The sequence below is a fragment of the Bactrocera latifrons genome, unplaced genomic scaffold, assembly GCF_001853355.1.
Source record: "Bactrocera latifrons isolate USDA-ARS-PBARC rearing strain unplaced genomic scaffold, ASM185335v1 scaffold_47, whole genome shotgun sequence".
NCBI classification, from domain to species: Eukaryota; Metazoa; Arthropoda; class Insecta; order Diptera; family Tephritidae; genus Bactrocera; species Bactrocera latifrons.
In genome coordinates, this window is record NW_017537123.1 from 1082921 (window position 1) to 1097919 (window position 14999).

General features: G+C 35.4%; 4 protein-coding genes across 7 annotated transcripts in view; 2 read left to right on the forward strand and 2 right to left on the reverse strand.

Annotated features, from left to right (window-relative positions):
• The window catches only part of LOC108973235 (mismatch repair endonuclease PMS2), a 7453-nt gene extending 6632 nt beyond the window's left edge, over positions 1 to 821 (forward strand). The window contains exon 8 of the mRNA XM_018940322.1: positions 491 to 821. Within this exon, the coding sequence (XP_018795867.1) occupies positions 491 to 586 (96 nt within the window). The 3' untranslated portion in view covers positions 587 to 821. The remainder of the gene's footprint in view (positions 1 to 490) is intronic.
• Positions 717 to 2299, reverse strand: LOC108973239 (glutamate-rich WD repeat-containing protein 1). The gene is made up of 2 exons (XM_018940325.1): positions 1462 to 2299; positions 717 to 1397 (listed from the first exon to the last, which is right to left on the reverse strand). Exons 1-2 carry the CDS (start codon positions 2202 to 2204, stop codon positions 743 to 745), a joined length of 1398 nt encoding a protein of 465 aa, XP_018795870.1. The 5' UTR covers positions 2205 to 2299; the 3' UTR covers positions 717 to 742.
• A 462-nt stretch (positions 2300 to 2761) lies between these two features.
• Positions 2762 to 4841, forward strand: LOC108973242. Its single transcript, XM_018940335.1, has one exon. It carries the CDS (start codon positions 2905 to 2907, stop codon positions 4231 to 4233), a length of 1329 nt encoding a protein of 442 aa, XP_018795880.1. The 5' UTR covers positions 2762 to 2904; the 3' UTR covers positions 4234 to 4841.
• Positions 4842 to 4871: 30 nt separating this feature from the next.
• Positions 4872 to 14999, reverse strand: part of LOC108973240 (solute carrier family 2, facilitated glucose transporter member 3-like) — a 28855-nt gene continuing 18727 nt past the window's right edge. For all 4 annotated transcript variants that reach the window (XM_018940331.1, XM_018940330.1, XM_018940327.1 and 1 more), the window contains 8 exons: positions 6862 to 7280; positions 6620 to 6776; positions 6417 to 6544; positions 5850 to 6082; positions 5570 to 5796; positions 5385 to 5511; positions 5227 to 5328; positions 4872 to 5164 (listed from right to left, as the gene is read on the reverse strand). In XM_018940331.1, the coding sequence (XP_018795876.1) occupies positions 5096 to 5164; positions 5227 to 5328; positions 5385 to 5511; positions 5570 to 5796; positions 5850 to 6082; positions 6417 to 6544; positions 6620 to 6776; positions 6862 to 7000 (1182 nt within the window). In that variant the 5' untranslated portion in view covers positions 7001 to 7280 and the 3' untranslated portion in view covers positions 4872 to 5095. The remainder of the gene's footprint in view (positions 5165 to 5226; positions 5329 to 5384; positions 5512 to 5569; positions 5797 to 5849; positions 6083 to 6416; positions 6545 to 6619; positions 6777 to 6861; positions 7281 to 14999) is intronic.

Sequence of the window (14999 nt, forward strand, 5' to 3'; positions counted from 1 at the left end):
TATATATTTTTGTAATATGTTTTATGAAGTTCTATAATAACCTAACCGAAATATACTCGTTTAAATCTTTTGAGATATGTTCGACTCTGATCCATATGTATGGTTGCTCCTTCTTCGTCAATCTTCCTATTGCCATTCAAAATGTAAAAATTTATAAAACATACATATATATATGTACATGTAATTTTATCTTGAAATATATATTTGTATATGTAAATATAATTGGATGTTGCATCAGATGCGCTCAGTTCCCCGTAGACTTCCATTATATTTTAAAATAAGTCACCATCTGTGAACTGATTGCGCCATGGCTTAACGAATATGTATGTGTGTACAATGTGGAAATACTGCAATTTAATTTATATTATATATGCATAGAGTTACCCACAATTAACACCATTTCATGTTACAAATAATTTAAAAAGTACTACAGATCCTTCTATTTGGATAACCTGTGTAATTGTGTCTTTTTGCTATATATGTATTTTAGAATTGTCCACATGGGCGGCCAACGATGCGTCACCTTATTAATATCGCAATGCTTGAAGACGATGTGGAAATCGACGATACACAGACAGTTACTTAGAAATATGCTTCGCCAGACTGTTGATTAGTTGGTAAAAATAGGATGACACAGGTAACTGGAGTTTGAGGATTCGTGAGTCTGGGCTAGGTATACCACAACAATAATAACATAAGGCATAAAAAAATTAAAATTCATTAAAAGTTCAGATTTTTTTTATTAAACACTGATTGTACGAAATACATTAAAACCACTATGCGCCGTGGACAATATTATACCAGGCAATTGCGGATGCCAATGCAACTCTTTTATTTCTTTCTGTCCTTGATGTATGAATAGTAATTGCGGTGGTAGTTTATTTATCTCATCTTCTGTTTGTGTTTGTTCTGATGCGTTGGGTGTTGCCTCTTGGTCAATATCCTTTTCTACCGCCAAATCCCATAGAGCAATTTGATCATCGTCACCACCAGACGCAAATACTGTAGCGTCATTAGGGTTCCATTCCAATGTGGTTATGTGGTCAGTATGGTGTTTGAATGTTGCTATTGGTTTCTTTGACTGAAATTGTCTTAAATCCCAAACATGTAAGAAACCATCGTCGCCACCGCTTGCAATAAACGGTTCTGTGCGATTCCAGGATATAACATTAATGTCACTTTGATGTGCATCATCACATGTGAGCATACAAGCCTTTTGTGGTGGTGCTCTACAATCCCAAATTCGTATCGTTTTATCGACTGAGCAGGAAGCCAATACGCTAGCCTCATTGGGGCTCCATTGCAAATCTTCAACAGATGCAGTATGACCCACAAGTGGACGCTGATCAACTTTCCAGCTTCCTCCTTCCAAAGGTGACCAAATATGTATATCACGTCTGCAATACATTAAAAACTTAATATGTAACAAATTCTGTTAGGGTAAATTTCGTAATTACTTACTTGCAATCACCCGTTGCGAGTACACCTTCAGCACATATACTCCAGTCAATTGAGAAGCCTTCTTGCTGATGACCATTAAAAGTGAATACTGGACGTACGGTCTCATCAACAACTTCACGTTCATATTGTTTAAGTTGTTGGGAATCTTCGACTGCTTGAAGCTGTTTTGATATATCCCAAATATTTACTCGTCCCAGTTCACTCCATGAAGCTGTGTAAACGGTATTGCCTAAGCGGCGGGCACGTACACGATTTACACAACCTTGATGCTTTATCAATGCACATGCCATTTGTGGTTTTCTTTTTTCATCTGAATTGTCATCATCGTCTTGGTCATCTTCCAACTCTTCATCATCTTCATCATCATCACCACATTCCTGTGTCTTGTGCAAATTACTCATTTTCATGACAATTAAATTGTTGACATGAGTACGGGCTGCCTGTGTTCCAGCCACCATATAAGCGGTTAAGGGAAACTTCTCCCTACCGGCACCCAAATCATCAGGGATTACGTCAAAACTAAGGCATGGCGCCCCGGTTGATGCCTGATGCAGCATTATGTAGGCAGATTCATCACATACGAGCTCTTCGCCATCTTCCAAAGGTTTACCTGGTAGGTATACCTCTTTGGGTTTAGCGGTGTTCGTTGTTTCTCCTTCATTGCCACTTTCCATTCCTTCCTCACCGGCGTCCTCGTCATCCTCGGCTTCGACATATTCTAAATCCATTTCATCATTATCCATTGTTTGAAAGTAAAGTATTTGCTGAATTTAAAAATGACCAACTCGAAAATATTGTTTTGACATTTCTCATATTTGCACGTGCAATCCACAAAGTAATTGCCAGATCAGCTTTTGTTGTTTTGTGACAACGGGTGGTATCTGAAAAAACAAAAAAAAAAAACAATAATGAACCATATATGAAATTAAATTTTCTTTATATTTACAATCTTATTGAATAACTTAAGAAATGGAAAATTGTAATGTTAATTTAAAAGAAAATGAAAAATCTCAATTTGAGTTTTAGGTACAACATTCACTATATTAATTATTCTTAAATTGGTCCAATAAGAAGAATGGCAATAGAAAAAAAATATTCTGAAGTGAATAATAACCGTGATATGTAGTGTTTATTTATTTTTTACCATAAATATTCTAAATCTTTACCTAACGTAATTCACAACCCACAATAAACATTTAATTGATGACAATGGCAAACGTAACGATTACAATATAAGTGGCAACTCATATTTCTCTTTTCCTTTTGTTTATCTGATACCGGAATGCAGCTGTCAAATTTATTTACGTTAGAATTTTTGATTTGTTTCCAAATTTGCATTGCTCATTGAATTTATAAGGATAGGAGATTATATTCTTACAAAAATCCAAAAAATTTGCTGGAACTAAATTGTTAATCTCTGTAAGTCAAAATTTCAAGTTCGTGATGTCCTTGAAGAAAGACTTATCCAAAGTGGAGTTTCGAATAAAGCTGTTGTCTGGTAATAATGTAGTTCTTGTTGAGGCGAATGGTTTCGAATCAGAGATATTTGTTCCGGAAATTCAGAATGGACGCATTAGTTTTCAGAACATTATACCTAATAGGCGTTGCTGCTTTATGTTGAATGCGTTAGCGACAAAAAATTTGGCACGTAGAAGACGTCGTCCATTACAAACTACTGATCAATTAAGGGGAACCGCAGAAAAGCAAAGAGATAATATATCACCATCGAGAACATGGCGCCTACAGGGTGGTGACGAAATAAATCGTGGACGTTCGCCATTAGCATTCAGCACACCTGCACCTGCTCCGTCACCAACTCCTTCATACACCATAAAGCAACAAATGAAGTACACAAATAAAGAAAATTATACACAACGTCCACGCACTTTAGCTCAAGCATATCAAACAATAGAGTTGTTGCGTGCAAGGGGGTCTGCACCCATTCAATTGGCAAGACGAAATAGTCTCCAAACTCCATGTACAAAAACAGTGCGTATACAATGTGAACAATCGGAAATCGACAGACATTTAAATGAAAATTGTGGTGACTCTGGGTCAGGTTTCAATATACCAGATATTCCAAACTTATCACCCAGATTTGAATCACCAAATCAGATGAAAACTAACACAAAGAATGCGTATATTTCAACACCAGGAACAGTTACAAAATGGCGTAAGTGTCTGACGCCAGTACGAACTTACTCCCGCCATGGCATTAATGTGCCACGTTTACCTTCTAGTTGTAGTGTCAAGAAAGTGCGAAACATAAAAAAGATGTCTTCGACACAAGGAACTGTTGGCTCATACAAACTGGAAATAAAAAGACGGAAGATTATCGTGGATCCCAAAACAACTATTACACCCAAAACATTTAAACAGCAGCAATATTCTACGGCTCATTTACGTCCGAAAAGTCCGGATCGGTTCTTCGCAACAACAGCGAAAGATCGAAAAAAATACGAGATGAATAGAAAAACAGCTTTTGATATGCTGACGGCACCTAGTATACCTGTGATGTCTTCAAAGTTAACACAACAATTTAAAAAGGCTTGCGTGAACAAGGCGTCGTCTACTTGTCCAAAATATAAAATCTTATGCAAAATACCACCTTTGGAACAAGTAGAAGAAAGTAGAAATCGGGAACATCGAGACCTGAATATCGTTCGGAATTTGCCACCAAGTAATGTAACAGTAGCCGCTATGATGGAGAAAGCGTGTTCGAATGCAATACAATCCTCCAACCGCTCCTCACATGTACCTCATTTAAGATGATCTTCTCAACAAAAGTCATGTTAATATGTAGATGAAATTCACTTATTAGTTAGTAAGAATTGTAAATTTGATGTTTAAAATTTAACGTACTTTAGGATCATGATGTACAGTTTGTATGCGTACACAAACTTTTTATTTTTATATTTACTAGAATTTAAACCAATAACTTTGTCTTCGTTTAGGGGAACTATTTTGGCTACATGAACTGCAATATAGGTATGTCAATATGCTATTTTGCAATAAATGTAGCCATTAAATTTTTTCACCGCAAACAAAGAAATGTGCAACATCTATTGTGCTCGTTATTGCTTTTAAATGTGCAAAATGCAATAAAGTAATTAGAAAATTATAATTAGTTGTTTGTAAGAATATATCGTATTTTAAATGTTCCCGAAATGCAAAACTGCTTCTTTGGAATATGGGTATCATGTTGACATGATTTGTAGATTAAAAGTTTTAGTCGCTTCATGTTTTATTTATTGTGGATAATATTTGGATGTGTACTTTTGGAAAGTGTTATAAGATAAATATATATACTTGTATGCATGGGCATATACAATCAAAAATTAATGTCCACAATAAAACACACTATTTTAACAACATTTGAAACAATTATAAATAAAACGATTTGATGGATCTATTAATATCCGTAAAAACACCTGTTTCTTTATTTATTTCTTGCTTTTTGTTTGCGAACACATTTGGATTGCTATTTAAATTAATATTACTGTCCTTAAACCAGTTATACATATTTATTGTATAATAAAATATATCTACATGTATTATTCGAAGATATATGTTTTTGCAACTTAGTATCACGATTTATTTTACTGTACACTTAATAAATGTGTCTTACGTAGTGTCATCTTCTGCAACCAAAGCAGGACTTAAAGGCCCTCTTTATGGCGCGCACATTATGTATGACTTGTTCCTGAAAAAGAGATTTGTGTGTTCATATTCTGGTCTCTTTAATCTTATTTCGATGTAATGTACCTGCATTAAACTGAAACACATAGCAATGAGCGCCATACCAAGTAACAGATAAACAGCACAAAGTATAAAACTAACTTCCACTTTGTCTTTATCGGCAGTAATCTGGAAATGAAAATGGATTAGTCTTCTAGATAACAATATAATATTTATAAGCATACCACCCGTTCGCCGGGTACCAAATCGCCAAAACCGATACTACTTAACGATATGAAACAGAAGTAACTTCCATCCAAATAGCCCCATTCCTCCCAACGGCTAAACAAAATAGCTCCAGCTAATATATAACTGGGGAAATGAAATTGCTTTAGTCGATTGTAATATATTTTTATAAACTATAGACTACCTTATCATTATGACCACGCAAACCATTAGCGGTACTGTTATTTCGTCAGTATTCATTCGTATTTCTCTTTCAATGTCGGAATCATTCTCTTCCTCAAAGTTCTCCAATGCACTCATACTCTGGGTCGAAGTTTCAGTTTCTTCACTGTAGTAACTGCTCGAGGAGCTGTTACTGCTCCGACTGTCACTACTACTGCTCGTATGCCGACGACTTTCCATATCTTGCAGCTGTTATGTAATGTTTTTGTTTAATAGTCTCTGTTGTTGAGTTTCACACTTACCGCTTTAGACATAGCCAATTGACGCAGTTTCCTTCGTTCGCGTATGATTCTTCGTCTTGCAACACCTGGACAAATGCGGCACAGGCATACTTTGGAGTAAATCCATTTAAAGGATTTGGCTAGAACATCGCCTATATTCGATAAATATAAAAGGAAAAGCGGCATACCAATAATTGCATATAAAATGGTCACTAATTTGCCCCAATCCGATTTTGGTGAAATATTCCCATATCCTGAGGAATGAAAAATAATTAAGATATTATATTATGTGATAAAATATGGCTTTTCTGCTTTAATTTTTTTACAGCAGTTTTCAAAATAGATTTCTTAAAAATATTGTTGTTGAAAGCTAAGCTTAAAACGAGTATTTTAGATCGATCAACGTAATTGTGGTAATATTAACGCCTCTTTCGGGCGTGGAAACCTCCAAACAACCTCATCAGAATATCAAGAATAACGCATTTCAGTATTTTTCTTATATTTTAGATATATAACTCATATCTATTTTGATGATTGTAGTATATTAGGTGAGTGAGTTAGTTCTAGCAGTCTGGAAGATTGTATTACCTATAGTAGTTATAACCGTTAGTGAATAGAGGAAGGCACCCGAAAAGCTCCATTGTTTGTCAATATCTGGATCAATTAAGTTTTCATGCGCAACTTCTCGTTGAAATTCCAGTAAAATTTCGTTTACTCTATAAGATTGAAAGGAAGAAGGCTGTGAGATACAAATGCTTCTACAGCGCAAATTTAAAGTTTACAATACCTACCTTTCTTTATAATAAATGTTATCAAAGAAACTTATATTCTGTACAGTTATATCCCAGATCTTCTGCAGGCATTTCGCCGTTATGTTGGGTTTTACAGTTTTGTGTTTGTTGAATCTTTCGTATTCAAATAATTCAATTGCTTGGAAAATGAAGGCACCTGTATATAGTCAATGTAATTGCGTTCAATCAAAGAAAATCTAAAATGTTTTTCAATGTACATAGTTGGAAGAGTTTCGAATTACCTCCAATGGTATAGATTATTACAAGGAGTATGATGCCAACATTACTAAACATAAAAGCTGTAAATTGTCGACATCTATCTTTGAATCGTTCGAAAGGGGGTTTTTGTCGTTTTCGAAATGAGCTGCGTCGTGAGGACATTTTCCGTACAACGCTCACTCTCCGTTACCTCAAACAGCACTCCGACCGTCCTCTTGTACGCTGGAGTGAGTGTGTGCACTTGTGTGTCTTCTTCGACGATGCTTTGTAAAGAAAAGTTTTAGCGAGCGATCGGTAATTAAAGTGGAGCTACCATCTGCTCCAATTTGCAAAAGAGAACCTCTGTGCTCTGTAACACTGGACATGCTTTACGACAGAACAGCAGATACGTATCATTAGTTGTGTATAACTTCTGTATGGTTAATGGCGATAAGGACGGCAACTGAAAGTAAACGAGAAAATCAGTAAGATTTTAGAAAACTAAAAGTCAATACAATAATACTAAATATGTTTACAGTTACTTAAAATATTCATCTCGACCAAAATATGGAATTAAATCGCGAACATTTCCCTGCGATTATTTTTTACAACTTTCGATGTGGACCAATGAAGCTAATTTAAGGTTTGGCAATGAAGCTCCGTGACTACATTTTAAGATGTCTTGAACGTACTCCACGTATTTAGTTAATAAATTAAATACTAAATTCACTTAACTAAGTGACTCTTCGTAATCGGATGGAAGCTCAGAAACACTGTAATTAAATAATATCCAATAAGAGTGTGGGTTCAGTGCTAAAAAAACACACATATTATTTTATTCTTTCAGACTCTAATTTCTACATTTGTTGTGGTTCAATTAATATAAAAGTAATAAGCACATAAGTATGTATACCACCTCAAGTACCTATCACCACCCTTTGAGTAAATATGCTATTTCAAGTGTTTTCACACACCCTAATGTACGATGCTTTTGTGTGTAAGCATGCTCGTATGTCTGTATTTATGGATATAAACTGCAATTTAAATATGTTTTCTGGCACACGTGCGTCGAAGCAAGTGCGGATATATGTACATGAACTCTTAAATACTTGACTCCGAACATAACAAAGATCGTATGGCTGCTTGTATGACACAACGCCGATTTTGTGATAAGACCACACCGCCACATTTAAGTTTATAAAAATCTACATATGCAATTAAACTTGTGTCTAACATGTGGTTTTAACCAGTTGCCAATACTATGCGTGAATATCGTATGCGTTGAAGCCAAACTAAAACAAAATCTTGTCTGGTGCTTTGGAAGAAAATACTGGGCATTAGCCTAAATCGTATGACTCACAAATGTTATTGAACTGTCTGTACGTGTGCGTGAATATAAGGAAGTACTTTTGTTTTTAATATGTGGATTCGGAATATAAGATGAATTTTAAAGGCGCTTTTAAGTTACATGAATCTAGTCTCATAACCTCAATTATTATAAATTATGTAAGGTACATAAAGCACGTACACGGGAGTGCGTCAGAAATTGATTAATATTTTATATAAGTATTACTAATTTAACCAAATTGTTGCTTATAATATATACATGCAGCTGTGAGCAATGAAATTGTAGTAAGCATTCGTTAAAACACTTTTGATTTCAAAACAGTTAATAGTTTTTAATTTGCATAAAAAATAAGTATGACATGTTCTTTCCCTTTTTAAACGGAGAATAAAAAAATATAGCGTAGGTATATTTTAAGAGGAAATGCGAAACATTTCAGCCAGATTGATCTCCTGATCTCGATCCTATTGGAAACCTTTAGGCCAACAACGAGCTGTGGTCCGTAATTGAGTATGGCAAACAATATTCTATATCTATGAAGAGACGTTAAGTTGTTGTGACAAAAAATGTAGGTCATTCTACCCAGCAATATTTTATTAACAATTGAAAACTATTTAGAGAGTTGGTGCCTACTACATTCTATTTCATTGCTCGTACCTGTACTTATTTATTTTGTTAGTGTATTTATAGCTTTGCATCATGACAACAGTGCATATTTGGTTGTTGATAGGGGCGGAAGGAAATAATACGACGAACAGGCAGGTTTCAGCTGGGCAATAATGTGATTATGTCAATAAGTAAAGGGAATTACTGATTAACTTACAGTTCTATATGAGTTTAAAAACATTAAGGCGAACATACATAGATGTGAATAGAATCGCAGATATTTTACCTGAAATGTAGGAGATAGGAGTCTAGATACATTGAAAATGCTAAAATCGGTCGGTTATGTTTTAAGAACGCAAATGGGATGTAGACCCTAAGCTGTGAATATACACTTCGGATGCTCCTTGATGATCACTTCCCGGGCAATACATCCTCTGGGGAGATATTTCTCGGAGTGCTGCAAGAAGAAGGTGGCCTTTGTCGACTTTATGAATGAACGGTACTTGAATTGTGCGATCAATTCGTTCAAGCCGCAGGGGAACCCCGCAAGATGGTGTTCTCTCTCCTCTACTAAGGATACTGATCGCTAACGACCTACTTAAAAAACTGATTGTTAATCTAGCACTAATGGTGAAAGGAAAGTTTCTGAGAAGCATGTAAGAATTGACGCAATGGTATCTCAGCTTCATAACAAAGTTGGAAATGGTCTCGCCATCAACCCAAATCAACCATCTAACCTAAACGAAATGGTTTTATTTTCCTCAAAATCCCGTTGGCACCGCTGCCTCAAATGAAAGCCATCCGTCAGCAACCGGTGATTACAGTAAAATATCTAGGGCTCATCCTGGATAGAAAGATTTTGTGGAAGCCGAATATAGAAGAGAGAGCAAAAATGGCATCGATAGCATTATACTGTTGTAGAGGAGCCATTGGCAATAGGTGGGATCTCTCACCAAAAGTGGTCCGCTGTCTCTACGACACCATAGTCAACCCTTCTATGAAGTTTTTATGTAGTGGAAGGCTCTAGAAAAGACCACACTTTGAAAGAAGATCGAGAGCGTTCATCGGTCGTCGTTCATCAACATGAGTGGTGCAGGTGCACTGAAACCATAGCACTTAACGTTATCTTGTACATAATGACATTGTCGGAAGGTGGTGTATGGCTGTGAAAGTCACTATCAGACTCAGAGAATCTTATTCCTCATCAACTGAATCATGGCGTCGTCAAACTGAACTCCGGCGGCATTGAAGTGTTTTCCAAGCCGAGGTTGCAGCCCTTAGAGCAAGGAAAGGCACCCTAGAACTACTATCAGTAGAATGGCAGCGGGTCGGTGCTCCCATATCCTATTGTGTTCTATTACTAGATAGCTGGGCTTCGCGGGAGTTTATCCATCGGTACATGCACTGTCGTAAAATCCTTTTGGTCCAAGATCGTTCGAAAGAGGTACAGTGACCTCTTTGCCCTTAGTAAGGCTAGCCCCTCCCTAGTTGTAAGAGTAATGGCCTAAGAGTAATGACCTATCTGTGAACCGTATGGATTTGCATTTATCTACTGCAATTATATTCTTTTTTCCGCATAGGCCATCGACTAATGGAAGCGTAAATTTCCTAGTAGGTTTTGTGACCGTCTATTTCTGACCACACAGACATTTAATGAGAGCTATTGACGCCAGCCGTCATTGTTATTACTATGCCCAAGTACACGGCGCCTACTTTTTCGGGGTCTGTGGCATCAGGGGTGTATTTGAGGATGCGTCTAACGACCGAAAAGCGTTGTTTAATTTGAATGACTTGCGATGGGCGACCAGAGGCATCACCATTATTTGGATCACTTTGATATTAAGTGGATTTTCGTATACTAGAAAACGTCACTTTTTCCAAAATTGCCAATTATGTATAATATATATGTACATATGTATAGCATAATGACAGCTGCATTTTGGCAGGCAACTTTGCTTTTACGTTTCCTCCATATACTATTTATGAGAAATTTAATTCAATTGAAATCTTTTTTATTTCAGCGACATAGTCAAGCCATTTTATGATCATTGTGTGTGTGTATATAGTATGTAATTGCTTGCTTATAAAAGAAAAACCCATTTTTTCAAATTTATCTGAATGAATAAAAATATGAATTATGAATAGAAATAGCGTTTAATAGGCTAATGTGGTTGAATGAGCAAATGTGAAGAGTATGTAATTTTAGAAAAGCACGAACCAGCTGTAACATGGCTCCCAAAGCGACATTTTGCATGAGTTGATGGGCGGTAAGGGAGAACAGGTGTTCATCGGTTTTGAAAAATTGCTATGTGGGCGCGTACTTGTGATGAAATACGAAAGAATATGTTACATTAAATATTTTTAAAAGTTTATTTTTGCTATTATTTAAATAATAGGTTGTCAAAAAAGTCTTGCGGCCTTTTTATTGAATTTTCAATAGTTCATAAAATTTTTTTTGATGACTCATGCCCAGCTTTTGACCCATGCTACGGCTGCTACTATGCCGGTCTCTTTCGATCAATTCAGCGATTTTATCGCAATTTTCGACGACAGGCCTTCCGGAGCGTGGCGCATCTTCGACCACCTATACACCAGAACAAAAACGTTGAAACCATCATTGTGCGGTGGAAATGGAAACTGTATCGGGCCCATAAACTGCACAAATTTTATTGGCGGCTTGAGATGCATTTTTGCCTTTATCGTAGTAGTACTGTAAAATATGCCGTATTTTCTCTTTATTTTGCTCCATGTTTGCGACGCTATAACTCACGAACGACTTAAAAGAAACGACAATCCATCAAACACTTGTTAGCGCGTGAAATGAGCTTTCCAAAAAGGTATAGCATGACCCGATGCGACGAATAAAACTAGAACTACGCCCTCTCAGCGTCAACTAGCGAAAATACCGCAAGACTTTTTTGTCGATCTAATATTTAACGCATTTACTAATCGGTTAAACATGCATTATTTATTTTTATTTCAATTGAAGAAATTACAAACACTACAATTACAACACATAAATGTAGATTCAAGTATACATTATTTATTCATTAAAGTGCTGCCGATATGCCTGACCACAGCTGAGCGAAATTGTATCCTACATAGCCAACAAATGAATTAAAAGTTTTTAAGTCAACTACTTCAAAATATAACTTCTTTCTCTTCAGGAATGCTTTTGTTTAGGAAACCCGAATTAGTACGTAATCATCGCCTTGCTTATTCATGTAATATCAAACTAAACACAGTCAAACCTTTTGCCTTGGTAAGTTTTTAACTCAACGTTATTACTTAAAATATAGGTAAATTCAAAAAAAAACTATGAGTTTTAAATTACAAAAATAAATTTATACATCGAAAAGCCAATTTTCTGAAATATGGCACCACCTGCTGTTTGGATATATTCCAGAGAAACCAAAGTATGCATCCAAAATAGCAAAAGGCTTATGTGATAAACAAAACAAACATAAAATATGACTTTCGAATTCATAACCAGAAATAAAGTACTCGGAATTATCGATTTTAATATAACTTACTCCGACAAACGAAAGGACTTGGTTTTCGTTCATTTACCGCATTATTCCGCAATATTTATGATCCAGTTTCTAGATAACAAAGTTGTGTTTCTTGTGTCATTTGTTTGTCCCTATCGAATTCAGTAGAAAATAAAATTATGCAGTCTTATGACTAGATATGTATAATACCTAAAATTCCAAACGGAAAACAATGAGAGAAACACGATTACACTAATTGAGACCTTGTATTTATTGAAGAATTTATGGTGATACATACATACATACATATATTGGGTAAATTTTAGCTGGTGTACCGTAAAATATTTAAAGTGTGAAAATAGTTCAGCTCAAAAGGCGTAGGAACAATACTCTAAATAAAGGCATATTTGTTTAAATTCAGATTTGATTGGAACATCATCGATTTAGCAAATCACCTGTTAAAAGGCAGAATGTCGATCTCATGAGAAACGTTATAGCTATGAAGGTGGTTCGCTATCCATTAAGGCGGTACGGTCAAAATAGAAGGTAGTGCTCGAAACAATTTTGTTAACTAAATACGAATACGAATGCTAAATCCACAGAGATTCCACAATTACTAGAAAACAAGCAACACCAGGGAACATATCATATAAATTAAATTGTGTATTCTTTGTAGTTCTTCAAGGCAATTCCTTACGAATATTAATTCCTATGTATTTACAATGGAAATTAGTATTTTAAAAATCTGGCACTATTAAAAAAAATAGTTCACATTCGCGGTTGGCAAAGAAATTATTTTCTTTATCTGTTGTTGTATCATCCTAAGAAGGAACAAGCTTTGTAAATATTTTTGCATCAATTTCGTGCGGGCATTTTTAAATAATCGCAAGTGCTTGGATTGAACACTTTTACGCAGATCATTAATTAAGAACATAAATATTTACTTCCCTGAATATATATTTTTTATGAACAAAATTAGATATGTATGGTATACCCTGTAGTGAAACCCTACAAATAATAACAATGAACCTTATGAAGATATTTTTTACATGGCGATGTTGCTGATGTCATATGCCAAAGGGAGTCTAGCTCACTTGCTTTCATAAAAACTCACTTCATTTGTATTGAATGTTCAATTATTTATTTATTATATTTAAGTTATATCGCGTAGTCGAAAAAGTCTTTTCGTATTTCTTCAAACTTCAACATATTTTTTTTATTTTTATTTATACTAATAAATAAATAAACAAATATATATGATTTTGGTCGACAACTTTTTGTCATTTTTCCACTAGAAACATTATTCCATCAGTGTAAAACTTTCAGCAGTTTTTTAGGACAATTGAATCTTCAGGAGGTGTTTGTAAAAACATACATAAAACATAAGTTTCGTTATTCAAGTGTGGATATGCGTCCTTTTTATTTTATATAGATTCCTTTGTTAAAATCTTTGTAAAAATTTAAATTTATTTAATTTCAAAAACGTTGTACTGAAATGCATCAAGGGTTGAATCAAATAGCCAAATGATTCAACTGGATAACAGGTTATTGTTGTTGCTGTTGCATTCATTAACAAGCTTGAAGAGGAAGCACCTTAGAGATTTTACATTTTTATGGTTAAATTTTGCATTTTCCAATGAATGTCATTATTTTACGAACTATGTTAATTTACTATTATAAAATGTTAATGTTTTATAACTTCATTATTTAAAAAATAATAGTCTCCAACAAATTGCTTGCAATTACACACTTTAGTCAAACAGCAAAAGCAAAACGTTCTGCCTTTTCTCACATTCATACATACATATGTACATATGTACATGCATATACGTGTAAACCTAATAGTACTACGGACTGACAGACATATATGGTCATATGTATGTAAGTATGTATACGCAGTGTTTTCCGCATAATTAAATTGAATATTATTAGGTGCTTCAAGCGAAACGACTGCGACTGTGACTGCGAGTAACAAGCCGACATAAGAACGCTGAATCAAGCTGACCGTTTCGCTGACAAATCTTTGGACGAACCGTTACTTCGCTTTGAAAAGATCAAAAGCTGTAATGGAACGAAACGCAGAACAACTCACTAATATGTATATAGTGATCGTATCTTTGAAAAATCTGCTAAATATAACGAACATGTGCAAATACTCCACCCTGCCACCTACATATGTATGTACGTATGTAAATGCGCCCATATAGAGACACACTGATAAAAGTGTATTTCTCTTCTTTCCTCACGTAGAAACCGCTTACGTGTTTATAGCCCAGTTAACAACAGCACGCCAGTCGTTCTTCCTTTTGGAATGCGGCGCCAATTTGAGATTCCAAATGAAATCAGGTCTCTCTCCACCTGGTCTTTCTCTCGAAAGCTCGTAACGTCGACTCATCAGTTGTTGTCATGGTCTAAGCCTCTGCACCATATAGCAGGACGGGAATAATGAGCGACTTATAGAGTTTTGTTTTTGTTCGACGAGACAGGACTTTACTTCTCAATTGCCTAATTAGTTCGAAGTAGCACCTGTTGGCAAGAGATATACAAAATTATAGAGATAGACAAAATTATCTACGACTTCAAAGTTATGACTATCAATTGTGACGTGGGTGCAAAGTCGCGAGTACGACGACTGCTTATTTGATGACTGGAGATACTTGTATTTCGTCTTGCTCTCGTTCACCAGCAGACTCATACGCTTCGCTTTCTTTCTTTCCGTTCTGAATAGAGCAGAAGTAAT